The sequence below is a fragment of the Vicia villosa genome, linkage group LG1 (assembly GCF_029867415.1).
Source record: "Vicia villosa cultivar HV-30 ecotype Madison, WI linkage group LG1, Vvil1.0, whole genome shotgun sequence".
NCBI classification, from domain to species: Eukaryota; Viridiplantae; Streptophyta; class Magnoliopsida; order Fabales; family Fabaceae; genus Vicia; species Vicia villosa.
Window position 1 is genome coordinate 29,223,232 of NC_081180.1, and position 13,222 is coordinate 29,236,453.

The 13,222-nt window shown below is 39.0% G+C and overlaps 1 protein-coding gene and 1 pseudogene across 1 annotated transcript; both read right to left on the reverse strand.

The window, feature by feature from the left end:
• Nucleotides 1-7,028: 7,028 nt before the first annotated feature.
• LOC131601878 (protein FAR1-RELATED SEQUENCE 5-like) lies at nucleotides 7,029-8,575 on the reverse strand (annotated as a pseudogene).
• Nucleotides 8,576-10,018: 1,443 nt separating this feature from the next.
• Nucleotides 10,019-12,325, reverse strand: LOC131632830 (sugar transport protein 7-like). Its single transcript, XM_058903557.1, has 4 exons — nucleotides 12,104-12,325; nucleotides 11,691-12,010; nucleotides 10,925-11,551; nucleotides 10,019-10,618 (listed from the first exon to the last, which is right to left on the reverse strand). Exons 1-4 carry the CDS (start codon nucleotides 12,228-12,230, stop codon nucleotides 10,199-10,201), a joined length of 1,494 nt encoding a protein of 497 aa, XP_058759540.1. The 5' UTR covers nucleotides 12,231-12,325; the 3' UTR covers nucleotides 10,019-10,198.
• Between the last annotated feature and the right edge of the window lie 897 nt (nucleotides 12,326-13,222).

The window sequence follows — 13,222 nt, forward strand, 5'->3', positions numbered from 1 at the left end:
GATGTTATCAATATATCTTTATACTAATATATAATGATGTAATAATAAATATGGTAGAGAGAATATATCAATGCACTGATAATTACAAAATAAAATGGAACCTTGATATAATAGTAGTGAAATGAATAGAACACATACCTAATGGCCGATACTCCGTATTTGTTCGATAAGTTGTGTCGAAACTGATGAGATCACCAAATAATTCATAGTCTTGCTGCATGATTGCATCTGACCAGAAAATACTAGCTATGTTCTCTTCAGAATCTACTTGGATATCATAATAAAATGATGGGTTCCTCAAAGCTTCGTTTCTAAGATATTCTTGGATAATAGTTGCATCACCAATGACCATTTCCTTTTGTCGAACAGTGGTGAGAAAGTTCTTTAAATCTTGGAAGCAATACCCAAGGTTCTTTGAACCACCAGCTATTTGACGCATAACTTGAAAGGAGGATCTTACAGACATGCCTGATTTTGAATTTATTATAGCAATTTGTTTTTGAGGCTCACTAATCTCTCGAGCCGATCTCAAGTAATGCGAATGCTCGGGTTTATGGAGAGGGTGGTTATGAGTAACATTCCATTTGTATATGTGATAACCTTTAACATTGGAATCATACTTCAACGAAATACTAGCTGGGCAACCAGTCCTTTCTTTGGGAAGTTCTTTCTCTTTCTGATATTCAATGAGAACAGGAGTATCCGAGTTTGTCTTGTTCTTAGGATCCGCCCGACTTCCGTGCTTGAAACCATGCTTGTTACAAACATAACGGATATATTGCACAATGTCCGTTTTTTTGTTACGAGAATCAAAGAAGGAGTGCAAATTTCTTCTCACGCTAAATCCCTTTTCATGAGCGTATTTAGCATAGAAATCCTTGATTGATGAAAGGTCGTGGAAGACAAAATGTTGCCACGATTCTTTATTTTCATCGGAGATTGAACCAACATCTTGAGTGAAGGATGAAGTATGGCAAGAGTGGTGATGTGTTGGGAAGGAAGGATGAAGACGGTGGTGATCGGCGGAGATTGGCGGTGGCGACGGTGGTGAGTTGAGAAGAAAAAGATGTCGAGTCGTTGAATTGAGAAGGAAAAAAATCAGCAAAACGTTTTTTTTCTGTTTTTAGTAAATATATATATGGTGATTTCTAGCCATTAGATGGAAATATTGATCCAAGGGCTTAGGTTAACTTATGCACCATGCATAAGTAAATGTTTATGCATATTAGCGGCTGCCCACCAAAATTAGTTTAATTATTACCGTATAATAATTAAATAAACACAAAATTTATAAATAATTTAAATAAATAAGATAATTTAAACTGGGATGATAACGATGTTAACTTTTTGTTTTTTTTGTTTTTTTTTTGAATGGAAACCAAATTCATTAAAAGACAGACCCCTCACGGGGAACAACATCAGAGAAACAAGGGGGATCCACAGTCCAAGATCTAGCCCCAAGAGTTTTGCCCCATTTAACAAGATTATGGGCATCAGTATTTAAGTCCCTACTGAAATACATAACAGAACAGAAAGAGAAACTATTGCATAATTCCCTAACATCTCCAACAATAAATTCCAGCGCAGCCACATGGTTTATAGAGTTAATACAATCCACCACAGCAGATGCATCAGATTGGATAATAACTTTGTCCAGGTGAAGCTCCTTGGCAAGCTACACGCACCATCGGATGGCTAGCAATTATGCAAGAGAGGGATCAACACACATATCTTCGCGTCTGCAGGCAGCGTAAAAAGTCTTGGAGTCCCATTATTTAAACACATAGCCAAAGGCCACCAATCCATCATTGAAACACCCTGCATCCACTTGAATAAAAGCCAGATCAGTAGCCTGCTTGTCAGCTTTCCATCCGTCAGGTTCCTTGATCCTCTTCTTGGGCACCGGGTTTGCCGCATTAAACTCAGCCACAGAGTCCCACGCTTCCAAGGCGACTCTCACCGGGTCCTTATGAATCTGTTGGAACTGCAAAGAATTCCTAGCATTCCAAATCTTCCAGAGAAAGGTACAGAGCATTTGAGATCGAAGCCTATCAGAACTGTCGAGGCATAGAGGCAACCAATTCAGAATATCCATTTGGGGGGGATGCGAACACCAAGAGGGCAGGAGAAGTGGACAATTCTAGAGAATTCACATTGTAAGAACAGATGATTTGTTGATTCAATCTCCATGCCACAAAGAGAGCAAGAGCAATCTAACCTGATTCCTTTCCTTGATAGATTAGTTTTAGTAGGAAGGATGTCTTTCCCCAATCTCCAAATGAAATTCTTTACACGCGGGTGAAGATGAGCATGCCAAACTTTCTTCCACAATTGTTCAAAATTCGCGCCCGAGGGTCCAGGCTTCTTACTAATAGTCGCTGTTTGAAGAGCATGGTAAGCTGTCTTCACAGAATAAGCACCATTTTTTTCCTTGGTCCAGCAAATTTTGTCTTCAGGCCTGCGAAAAGACAGCGGAATGCTGAGGATTTTTTGAGCGATCAAAGGGTTGAAATTCTGCGTGATCAGGGATCTATTCCAGCAAATAAGGTCATGATCAATGAGGTCGCTAACTGTTGCATCAATACTCACGCTTCTATCATGAGAAAAAGGCAGGCAGCCTCCAATACCCGGTATCCAGTTATCTCTCCAAACTCTAACCTTCGAGCCAGTACCAATCCTCCATGACATACCATTAGTGACACAGTCTTTGGCACTCAAAATGCTTCTCCAGGCGTAGCTAGGACTGTAGCCAAGCGAAGCGTCTTCTATGGAGCAATTGGGATAGTATCGGCTTTTGAAAACTTTAGCAAACAGAGAGTTGTCCATTTTCAGCAAACGCCAGAAATGCTTTCCCAAGAGGCTGAGGTTGAAATTACCAATACCCCTGAAGCCCATTCCTCCACCCCCTTTCGGACACGCCAATTTTTCCCATGACAACCAATGAATTTTGCGATCCCCATCCTTTGATCCCCACCAGAACCTGGCCAACATGCTTTCAATCTCCTGGCACACACCTGTTGGAAGCCGGTAACAGCTCATGATATAATTTGGTATGGCTTGGGCAACCGCTTTGATTAGGACCTCTTTTCCGGTTCTCGATAGAAACTTCTCTTTCCACCCTTTGAGCTTCTTCCAAACCCTCTCAATAACAAGCTTAAAAATCTCCTTCTTCGACCTACCAAAAATAACCGGGAGTCCGAGGTATTTAGAGTGTCTCGCCACAGTCTTTATCTGAATCCGGTTCTGGATCGTAAGTTTGACGACATCACGCACATTTCGACTATATGACGCTTCAGACTTCTCTAAGCTGACCACTTGTCCCGATGCTTCTTGGTATCTCTGCAGGATTTGCATAACAGTCATGCCTTCAGCCTCGCTCGCTCTCGTAAACAATAGGCTATCGTCCGTGAAGAAGAGATGAGTAATGGTAGGGGCTCTTCTAGACACCTTAATTCCATGGAGGCTTTTGCTGCTACTTGCTTGCTTCAACAAACCTGAAAAAACATGAGAACACAAAATAAATAAGTAGGGAGACAGGGGGTCTCCTTGACGGAGTCCCCGTTCCGGAGTCAGAATTCTGCTAGGTTGCCCATTGATGAGGATCTGATACGACACAGTGGAGATGCAGCGGTGAATGAGGGAGACCATCTTCTCAGGAAAACCCATGGCTCTGAGCGTACCAATAATGAAGTCCCACTCCATTTTGTCATACGCCTTTGACATGTCGAGCTTAAGGTCCACAAAACCTTTCTTTCCTTTTTTCTTCTGTTTCATCCAATGGAAGCATTCCATAGCGACCAGAGCGTTGTCAGTTATAAGTCTACCGTGCACAAAGGCGCTCTGTTCTTCGTCGACAATTTCCGGAAGAATCCTCTTTATCCTATTTGCAATTGTCTTGGTCACTATCTTCATTATAACATTGCAAAGGCTTATCGGGCGAAAGTCCTTTGGAGTCTTTGGGTTCTTGCACTTAGGGATGAGGGTGATGAAAGTATTATTGATATCTCTAGGGTCTTTCTCTTCATTCAAAATGTCCAAAGCCATTCTGCTCACATCAACACCGACAATTTGCCAATATTTTTGAAAAAATAAAGTCGGGAGCCCATCGGGCCCAGGTGCCTTTAGCGGATGCATTTGATCAATGGCACACTTGACTTCCTCGCTACTAAACGCAGATTGGCACCAGCTGAAATTATTTGAATCAAGTTTGCCTTCAACCACAGAGCAAACCTCCTGAATATTAGTGGGGCCGGATGAGGTAAAGATCTCAAAAATGATTAGCCAGTATGCGTTCACAGTGTTCATCTCCCTTCCACCAGCAGCCATTTTCATCCCTTAGCTTCTTTATCGTGTTTGTATTCCTTCGTTTGTTAGCTTTGCCGTGAAAGAACTTGGTGTTCCGATCACCCTGTTTAAGCCAGACCGCATGACTCCGCTGTCTCCACATCGTTTCTTCCGTTTGGAGAAGTTTGTTACGTTGTTGCTCCAAAGACCGATAAGTCTCAATGTCTTCCTTCTTTCTGGACCATCCACGGCTTTCCTCAAGTTTACTTTCGATTCTTTTAATCTCCTTTCCCACCGAGGTCAACCTATACTCCTTGAATTCACTATCCAAGTTTTTCATAGCTAAGAGTTTGAGACTGCATTGTGGTTGTCTGTTCCAAAGATGGTGGATAAGTTGCTCACATTTTGGATCATTGGACCAAGCCTCTTCAAACTTGAAAATATGTTGTCTCCTCTTATTATGAGTGCCAATAGTAGCCTCCAGATCAATTCGAATTGCTGCATGATCAGAATTGTAGCGAGGCAAATGGAAAACCTTTACCGGAGCGAAAAAAGTAGAAAAACCATCCGTTGCAAGAACCCTGTCAAGGCGGCCCTGTATATTAGCTTCTCCTTCCCGCCCATTAGACCATGTGAAGGGATATCCTTCAAAACCAAGATCCGTAAGACCCGTAGCATCCAATGTATTACGCCCCCATGAAAATTGGCCAGCAGATCTAGGATTACCACCCTGTTTCTCGTGCTCAAAGAGGGTGTCATTAAAATCCCCGACAAAAAGTGCTCTCTCGCTGATGTTTTGACTCAGAGCCTTAACCAACTCCCATGTGTTTCTCTTATTTAGTTCTTCGGGGAAGCCATAGATCCCATTGAATGTCCAAGGCTGATCCGTCGTGTCATCTTCAACCAACCCACTGAAGTGATTCAGAGAATAGGACATGATGGACAAGTTAACATTCTCCTTCCAAAATAGAGCTATTCCTCCACTTCTCATTCTACTACTGCCAGAACAATCAACTGCCAACCCCGATTCAAAACCACATCTGACCTTAATAACCTGCATTTCATCAATCTTAAGTCGTGTTTCCATCAGAAGCACGATAGAGGGATTTTCCAAGCGGAGGAGCCTTAGCAAGGCTCGAACTGCACGGGGACTCCCCAACCCCCTGCAGTTCCAGCTAATGATTTTCATTGGGGTAGGTAGTGTTGGGTCTCCAACACTAACTCTGGTCCGTTACATGTTGTAGCTTCACCCTCCTTCTCCTGTCGCCGCTTCTTCTCCCCGCAGTCTTCTAGGGAGCCTTCGGTGATCATGACCTCAATAAGTTGCCTCTTGCTAGATTCGGTTTCTTTGATCTTAGTTTTCTCCTGGATAACTTTTTTCACTGATTTCCTCCTTGTCCATGTTTTCTTCTTTGAGGACCCTTGTTTGGTAACCCTTGTGTTCATCGATGGTTTGGAGATATCAACCGCGCCAAGAGACTCTGCCACAGATTCTATCGCAAGGTTGCCGATTTGTTTCGCGCCCTCCACCTCCTTCCTTCCTTCAGTGTTCAAATTTCCTATGGTTGGCCGCTGCTCTACCTCAACCTCATCATCCTTTTCTTTACCCTTAGAGCCACATTTACTTTGGGATGAAGAGATATTGAAGAGGCTCCTATTACACGTACCCGAGCTGGAATCTTTCCGTTGTTGTTCTTCCGTTATTCTGGGCAGAGGAGAGGCCCTGAGCCAAAGACCAAAGGACAAATCCTGCTCTTCAATGTCTTCAAATCCATCTTCACTGAAGTCACCCAGAGCTTCGCAATCCTTTAGCTGGTGCCCAATCCTTCCGCAAACAAAACAAAATGTAGGAAGACGTTCATATTTAAAATGGACCCTCAGAGACTTATCCTTAAACTTTACCACCGTGCCTCTTTTCAGCGGCTGCTTTAAATCCATTTTCACCTTGACACGGGAACCGGCCGTTCTTGTGCGCTTCTTTTTGATCCATCTCTTCAAACTCGCCAACAATGCCCCCAATCTTCTTCGCCATTGCTTCTGTTCTGAGTATCAGAGGAAGTTCGTATATGCGAACCCAGAAGACGCCAAAATGCATATACAATGCAGAAGGTTGTTCTTCCCCAGATATACGGACTAGAACCAGCAAGTTTCGATCAAAGCTCCACGATCCATTTCGCAGCACAGTCTCCAGATCTCTCTTTGTGGAGAACCTGAAGAGAAACAGGTTTTTATTGAGTTCCTGAGTTTCAACTGGGTTCTTCAGTTTCCAAGCACTAATCATAGTACTTGTAAAAGCCCTCGAGTTGAAGCTGTTGTCAGTCCAGAGTTTATTAGCCAAAGTCCTCTGGAATATTTCATCTCCACTGATCTCATCTTCTGCCGCTACAACACCTTCTTCCTCCTCTTTAGACAAAGGAATGTTCTTCCAACTCTCCATTGGAAGTGGTTCCAGAAAGAGGAAAGGACAGACCAGAACTCAAAGAAAAGGAAGCGAAAGAAAAAGAGAAAAAAGACTCCGAAAAACGGCGGAGGGGAAACGACAATATAGAGACCACCACGGGGATGGGAAAGGGACAAACCAGATAGAACTGGGGGGGAGCCGCCGCCGCTAAACCCTAAACGGAGGGAAAGAGGAAGGGGAGAAGACACTATAAGTTTAGAGAGAGAAAGACTGACTTCTCTCTAGACAAGTGAGTGGTCTGGCTGAAGAAAGTGGCGAAGAAAGGCATTAACGACTCGCTTAACTATGTGGTCTTCAAACCGGCATTGAAGTGTGATTTCACCCAAGCAGAAGACCATTGAGTACGATTACGATGAATCTGGATAAGCCAAGTAAATTCAGAAGTGGCTTTACCACCAAAACAATTTTGAAGCATCTTATTCCAATTGAAGTCAAACTCTGCCTCATCATCAACATTCGAAACCAAGTGATGTAGTTCGTCAAGAAATGCACCATTGCAACGAGAGCCTAAGTTGGACTTTGCATTCTCACCCATGTGCCAAGAACACAACCCATGGAAGACATCGGGAAAGATGTTTGGAACTGACTTCATCAAAGCAGAAGCTTGGTCTGTAAAAATTGTAATGGGTTTCTTATTTTTCATGCACTTCAGGAAAGTGGTAAACAACCAATCAAAACTTGCTGAAGTCTCATCGTAGAGCAGGGCACAACCAAATAATACACTCTTACGGTGGTTGTCAAATCCAAGGAACGGAGCTGGTATGTATGACAAAAACATATAACGAAAAAGTTAAAACAATTGATGTTATCAATATAAAAGCAGTGTCATACCTAAAACAAAGGATGTTATCAATATATCTTTATACTAATATATAATGATGTAATAATAAATATGGTAGAGAGAATATATCAATGCACTGATAATTACAAAATAAAATGGAACCTTGATATAATAGTAGTGAAATGAATAGAACACATACTTAATGGGCGATACTCCGTATTTGTTCGATAAGTTGTGTCGAAACTGATGAGATCACCAAATAATTCATAGTCTTGCTGCATGATTGCATCTGACCAGAAAATACTAGCTATGTTCTCTTCATAATCTACTTGGATATCATAATAAAATGATTGGTTCCTCAAAGCTTCGTTTCTAAGATATTCTTGGATAATAGTTGCATCACCAATGACCATTTCCTTTTGTCGAACAGTGGTGAGAAAGTTCTTTAAATCTTGGAAGCAATACCCAAGGTTCTTTGAACCACCAGCTATTTGACGCATAACTTGAAAGGAGGATCTTACAGACATGCCTGATTTTGAATTTATTATAGCAAGTTGTTTTTGAGGCTCACTAACCTATCGAGCCGATCTCAAGTAATGCGAGTGCTCGGGTTTATGGAGAGGGTGGTTATGAGTAACATTCCATTTGTATATGTGATAACCTTTAACATTGGAATCATACTTCAACGAAATACTAGCTGGGCAACTAGTCCTTTCCTCGGGAAGTTCTTTCTCTTTCTGATATTCAATGAGAACAGGAGTATCCGAGTTTGTCTTGTTCTTAGGATCCGCCCGACTTCCGTGCTTGAAACCATGCTTGTTACAAACATAACGGATATATTGCACAATGTCCGTTTTTTTGTTACGAGAATCAAAGAAGGAGTGCAAATTTCTTCTCACGCTAAATCCCTTTTCATGAGCGTATTTAGCATAGAAATCCTTGATTGATGAAAGGTCGTGGAAGACAAAATGTTGCCACGATTCTTTATTTTCATCGGAGATTGAACCAACATCTTGAGTGACATTTGTGGAAGACGAAATCTCATCCATTAGCAACACAACCTACAAAATACAAATTACAACTTTAATAATAGGAAAGATAGATATGCATATTCAATATTATACAGTCAAGGTTATTCTATCAAAATATATTGCTCATTACTCATGGAATCCTAACATTACTCAACCATATTACACATTACTCGATGAATTCTCGCATTAGGTAATCACATATTGCAAGAAAGAAATCAGAAATCGAAGTGGGAATTCTAAAGTTCAATTTAATATTATACAGTAGGCAAGGTTATTCTATCAAAATATATTGCACATTACTCATGGAAGTATGCAAGGTTATTCTATCAAAATATACATTACTCATGGAATCGTAACACTACTCAACCATAGTACATACATTACTCAATGAATTCTTGAATTAGGTTTAACAATCAGTTCTATAGAAATTCAGAAATTGAAGTGTGAATCATCTTAAATTCAATTTAACAAGTGTAAAATCCAATACCTATGATTTCGTGGATGAAAGTGAGCTGTGAGGAATCACCGGAATGAGTTATTGATGGCGGCGAAGAAAGGTGACGGTGATGAGGTATTAGGAAGGAAGCATGGCAACAGTGGTGATGTGTTGGGAAGGAAGGATGAAGACGGTGGTGATCGGCGAAGATTGGCGGTGGCGACGGTGGTGAGTTGAGAAGAAAAAGATGTCGAGTCGTTGAATTGAGAAGGAAAAAAATCAGCAAAACGTTTTTTTTCTGTTTTTAGTAAATATATATATGGTGATTTCTAGCCATTAGATGGAAATATTGATCCAAGGGCTTAGGTTAACTTATGCACCATGCATAAGTAAATGTTTATGCATATTAGCGGCTGCCCACCAAAATTAGTTTAATTATTACCGTATAATAATTAAATAAACACAAAATTTATAAATAATTTAAATAAATAAGATAATTTAAATTGGGATGATAACGATGTCAATTTTTGTTGATATAGCAAATGCCGTGTAATATTAATATTTGGTGTTCTATTTAAGGCCACAAAACGGGTCACTAAAATGTAATTTTTTGGATTTATTGAGTTTTATGAAAGAAAAAAAAATCGTATTCTTCTTTGATTTTTGTTAATTAGATTGAAAAAAAGTTGCAAAGAAGATTGAAATGGCGGTTAAACTTGAAACACGGTAAATTTGTTGTACTCTATGTTTTGAGAACCAACAAAATTCATCTTCTTTAACAATACCTGGGTTTTGCCAGAACAGCTTGAATCAGTTATTGATATTACAATTCAATGTTTTTGAAGGTAAATTGATTGATAGAAATTATTTTTTGTCATCAAATGAAACTTAATCTTAAATTTCATTTTAGTACACCATATTGATGGATGATTCTGTGATTATCAGCAAAATGGTGTGTACTTAAAAACTCTTTAATCTGCGCTATTAACCCTAGGAATAGTCTGCATAAGAAAGTAGAATTCATCTAACAATAATAATGTTCATGTACTATTATTCATCACTAATATTTCTCATCGCAAATGCGTGTATGCACTTAATTACAGTTTATAATGTGTAAATTAATTGATTATCGGTGAAGTTTTCAGTTAAATGCTGCATCATGTGATCAACTGATATCATATCTAACTAATTGCTGTAGTCAATGTTCAAACTGTGTCATCTGGAAGTATCTTTTGCCAGAACCAGTGTTTCCTCCACATGAATGCCATCTCTTCAATGGGAATTCCCTTGGTTTCAGGTAGGAACAAGACAACAAATATGGTCATCATGGTTATCCATCCGGCGAAAAACAGGAAGATCCCAAACTTGAATGAGCAGAGAAGCGAAAGGAACGCCTGCGCGATTATGAAAGTGAACAGAAGGTTTACAGCGACGGTTATACTTTGTCCCGCTGATCGGATTTCTAATGGAAATATCTCACTTGGGACTGTCCATCCTAGTGGCCCCCATGACCATCCAAATGCTAGAACAAATAGGCATATTAAAACTACAACCAATACTGAATAGGCTTTTGGTAGTTCCTGGTTTTCTCCAAATTTCACACCCAAAATTATAGCAACTATAACCTGATCATGTGAAAAACAAGATTATAATCAATGTTCCAGCATATTATTAACAAACGTCATGATTCTAAGTCAGGCCGTATTTTAGAGCGTGTAAGACAGAGCACTGCACAACGCTCAAAATTTTGCACGAATATACTGTGACTAAAAAGGGCCTTATAAAATATTTGTTCCAATTAGATTGTGGAAAAATAAGGCTTGTGTTTATTTTGTCACAGTTAAACTATGACTTACGTATACAGGGTCTATGAAAACTTGAGACGACCCTAATATTAATGTGCATTTGCATTATAGAAAGAGTTCTCTAACCTGGCATATAATCATTACTATTCCGCCGCTGATGAGTAGAGGTCTTCTCCCCAGTCTATCTACCGCAGCAATAGAAATGAATGTTGACGAGAGAAGAACTCCTCCGGTCAATGCTGAGGAGTAAAGAGACGCGGCTCTGCCAAATCCCATGCTTTGAAATAGTACCGGAGCATAAAACAGAATTGCGTTTATGCCGGTAAGAATCTGGAACGCAGGCATGAAGATAGCCATGATCAACTCTGGTCTGTATCGTTTGTCAAGTATGTTTCGGAATGGATGCTTTATTGAGTTTGCCAAGTCACTTGCTTCAACCATATCTTGAAACTCTGCATCAACATCATTAGTTCCTCTGATTTTTTCAAGGATCTTCCTTCCTTTTTCCTTCGATCCTCGCTCGACTAAACTATTTGGAGTATCAGGAATATATATTCCTCCAACAGTCATCAAAAGAGCCGGTATTGCAGCAAGTCCAAGGGACAGCCTCCACCCCCATGGTTTGATATTCTGTGTTCCGAAATTGATCATATTTGCTGTAAAAATGCCAAGAGTGGTTGCAACTTGAAACATCATGTTTAGGCCTCCTCGTAAATGCGTTGGCGCCATCTCAGACAAGTAAAGAGGAATCGCCTTCATCGAGAAGAGATGAGTAAGAGAACCATTAACTCTTTCATTACATTTTTCACACCTTTATTATATACAATTATTTTACATAATAAAGTTTGTATCTGCATAAGAATCAAAAACTTTATAGGAAAATTTTCACTACCTGATCTCCGAAACCAATGCCAACACCAAGCATAATTCGACCTACGATAAGCATAGCTAGATTAGCAGCTGCAGCATTCAGAACTGACCCGATGAGAAAGCTGATACCGCCCGCTATGATACTAGTCCTCCGTCCGTACTTTCTTGTAACGGGCGATGCCACCAAGGATGCAACTAAACCAGAAATGTATAAAACAGAAGTAAATGCTGCAAGGACCTGATTATTATACTTGCAGTAATTGTTTTCGTGCGCGTGCATTTTTTGCTCGTACACGGAAGGAAAAAATTTAAGAAGAAAGTCGTCCATAGAAGTAACTCCTCCTGTTAACATATCACATGCATCAATTTTCTATAAAGATTACATTAATGAAAGAAATAAAATTGAAGGTGGAAGAGAATGAAATACTGCATAACCTGAAATTCCAACATCATAGCCAAAGAGAGAGCCACCAGTGGCAGCAACAATGCAAGCAATGATGACATGAACTGTGATTCTCCCTTTGTACTGCTCAGCTCTAACCTTAGCCACACCATCCTCCATTTTTTTGAGTTACCCTTTCTGAGAGGCAGAGAGTATTAATATCCTAGGCAAGTAAAATAGAATACGTTTTTGGCTTTTTCAGGGATATATGTATATGTCACTCTCATGCTTTGTTGTATTTGTTGATAGTTTCGGCTACGATTCAAAGAGTTTAAATATATTTAAACTTATGTGAGACTAATCCTAAGGTGATACTAGTAGGTGGTAGTAGGATAGGATTTGATTCTAATAGTAATATAATTACGTCACTTTGTAGATAAAAATGATCACTTTTAGTAATATAATTATATCGGTTTCTCAATAAAAAGTTATGACTTTTGATTCATTTAATAATGTACTAAAGCCACTTGTTAGTATTTTTCATATAAGAATATGTAACAAATGATTCTACCAAAACAATTGAAGTAGTAATTTTAAAACTGTGTAGGTTTTTTTGGTTAAAAAACCCTTCAGCTGGTTTTTAATAATAATAATAATAATAATAATAATAATAATAATAATAATAATAATAATAATAATAATAATAATATAATGATAAGGGTTTAATCACTTTAATGGCAGTGAGATACACTCACGTGTAATATTTATTTTTATGATATCTATTATGAGATTAATTAGTATTTCTTTTTTATACAGAATTAATTATACTCTTTAATTTCTTTAAAATAGTCAAAACGGCAAATGTCATAGTATAACTTAAGGCATATAGAATATAATTTCAAATTTTCCATGTTTCAATATAAATAAGTATTACTACTAATAAGAGTTATATTCGAAGAAAAATAAATAAATATGCTTCTTGTAAATTGTAAATTGACATAATACATTAATATATTCATATTTAAAGACAAACAAAATCTTTAAAAGGGATTTGTAATTAGAGAGGGATTATATTTTTATGGTAGAACAAAACAATGTAGGAAAGTTTGATTTTTTGCTTTCTCTCCCACTAAATAAAGGTTAGACTTTCCTGTCATTTTGTTTTAAAATAG

Bases quoted from the DNA above. Each gene is read 5' to 3' on its own strand.
- LOC131632830 (XM_058903557.1), bottom strand. From the start codon at position 12,230: ATGGAGGATGGTGTGGCTAAGGTTAGAGCTGAGCAGTACAAAGGGAGA. The intron at 12,011-12,103 runs GTTATGCAGTAT...ATATGTTAACAG, and splicing joins CTATGATGTTGGAATTTCAG to GAGGAGTTACTTCTATGGAC. The intron at 11,552-11,690 runs GTAGTGAAAATT...TTCTCGATGAAG, and splicing joins GCATTGGTTTCGGAGATCAG to GCGATTCCTCTTTACTTGTC.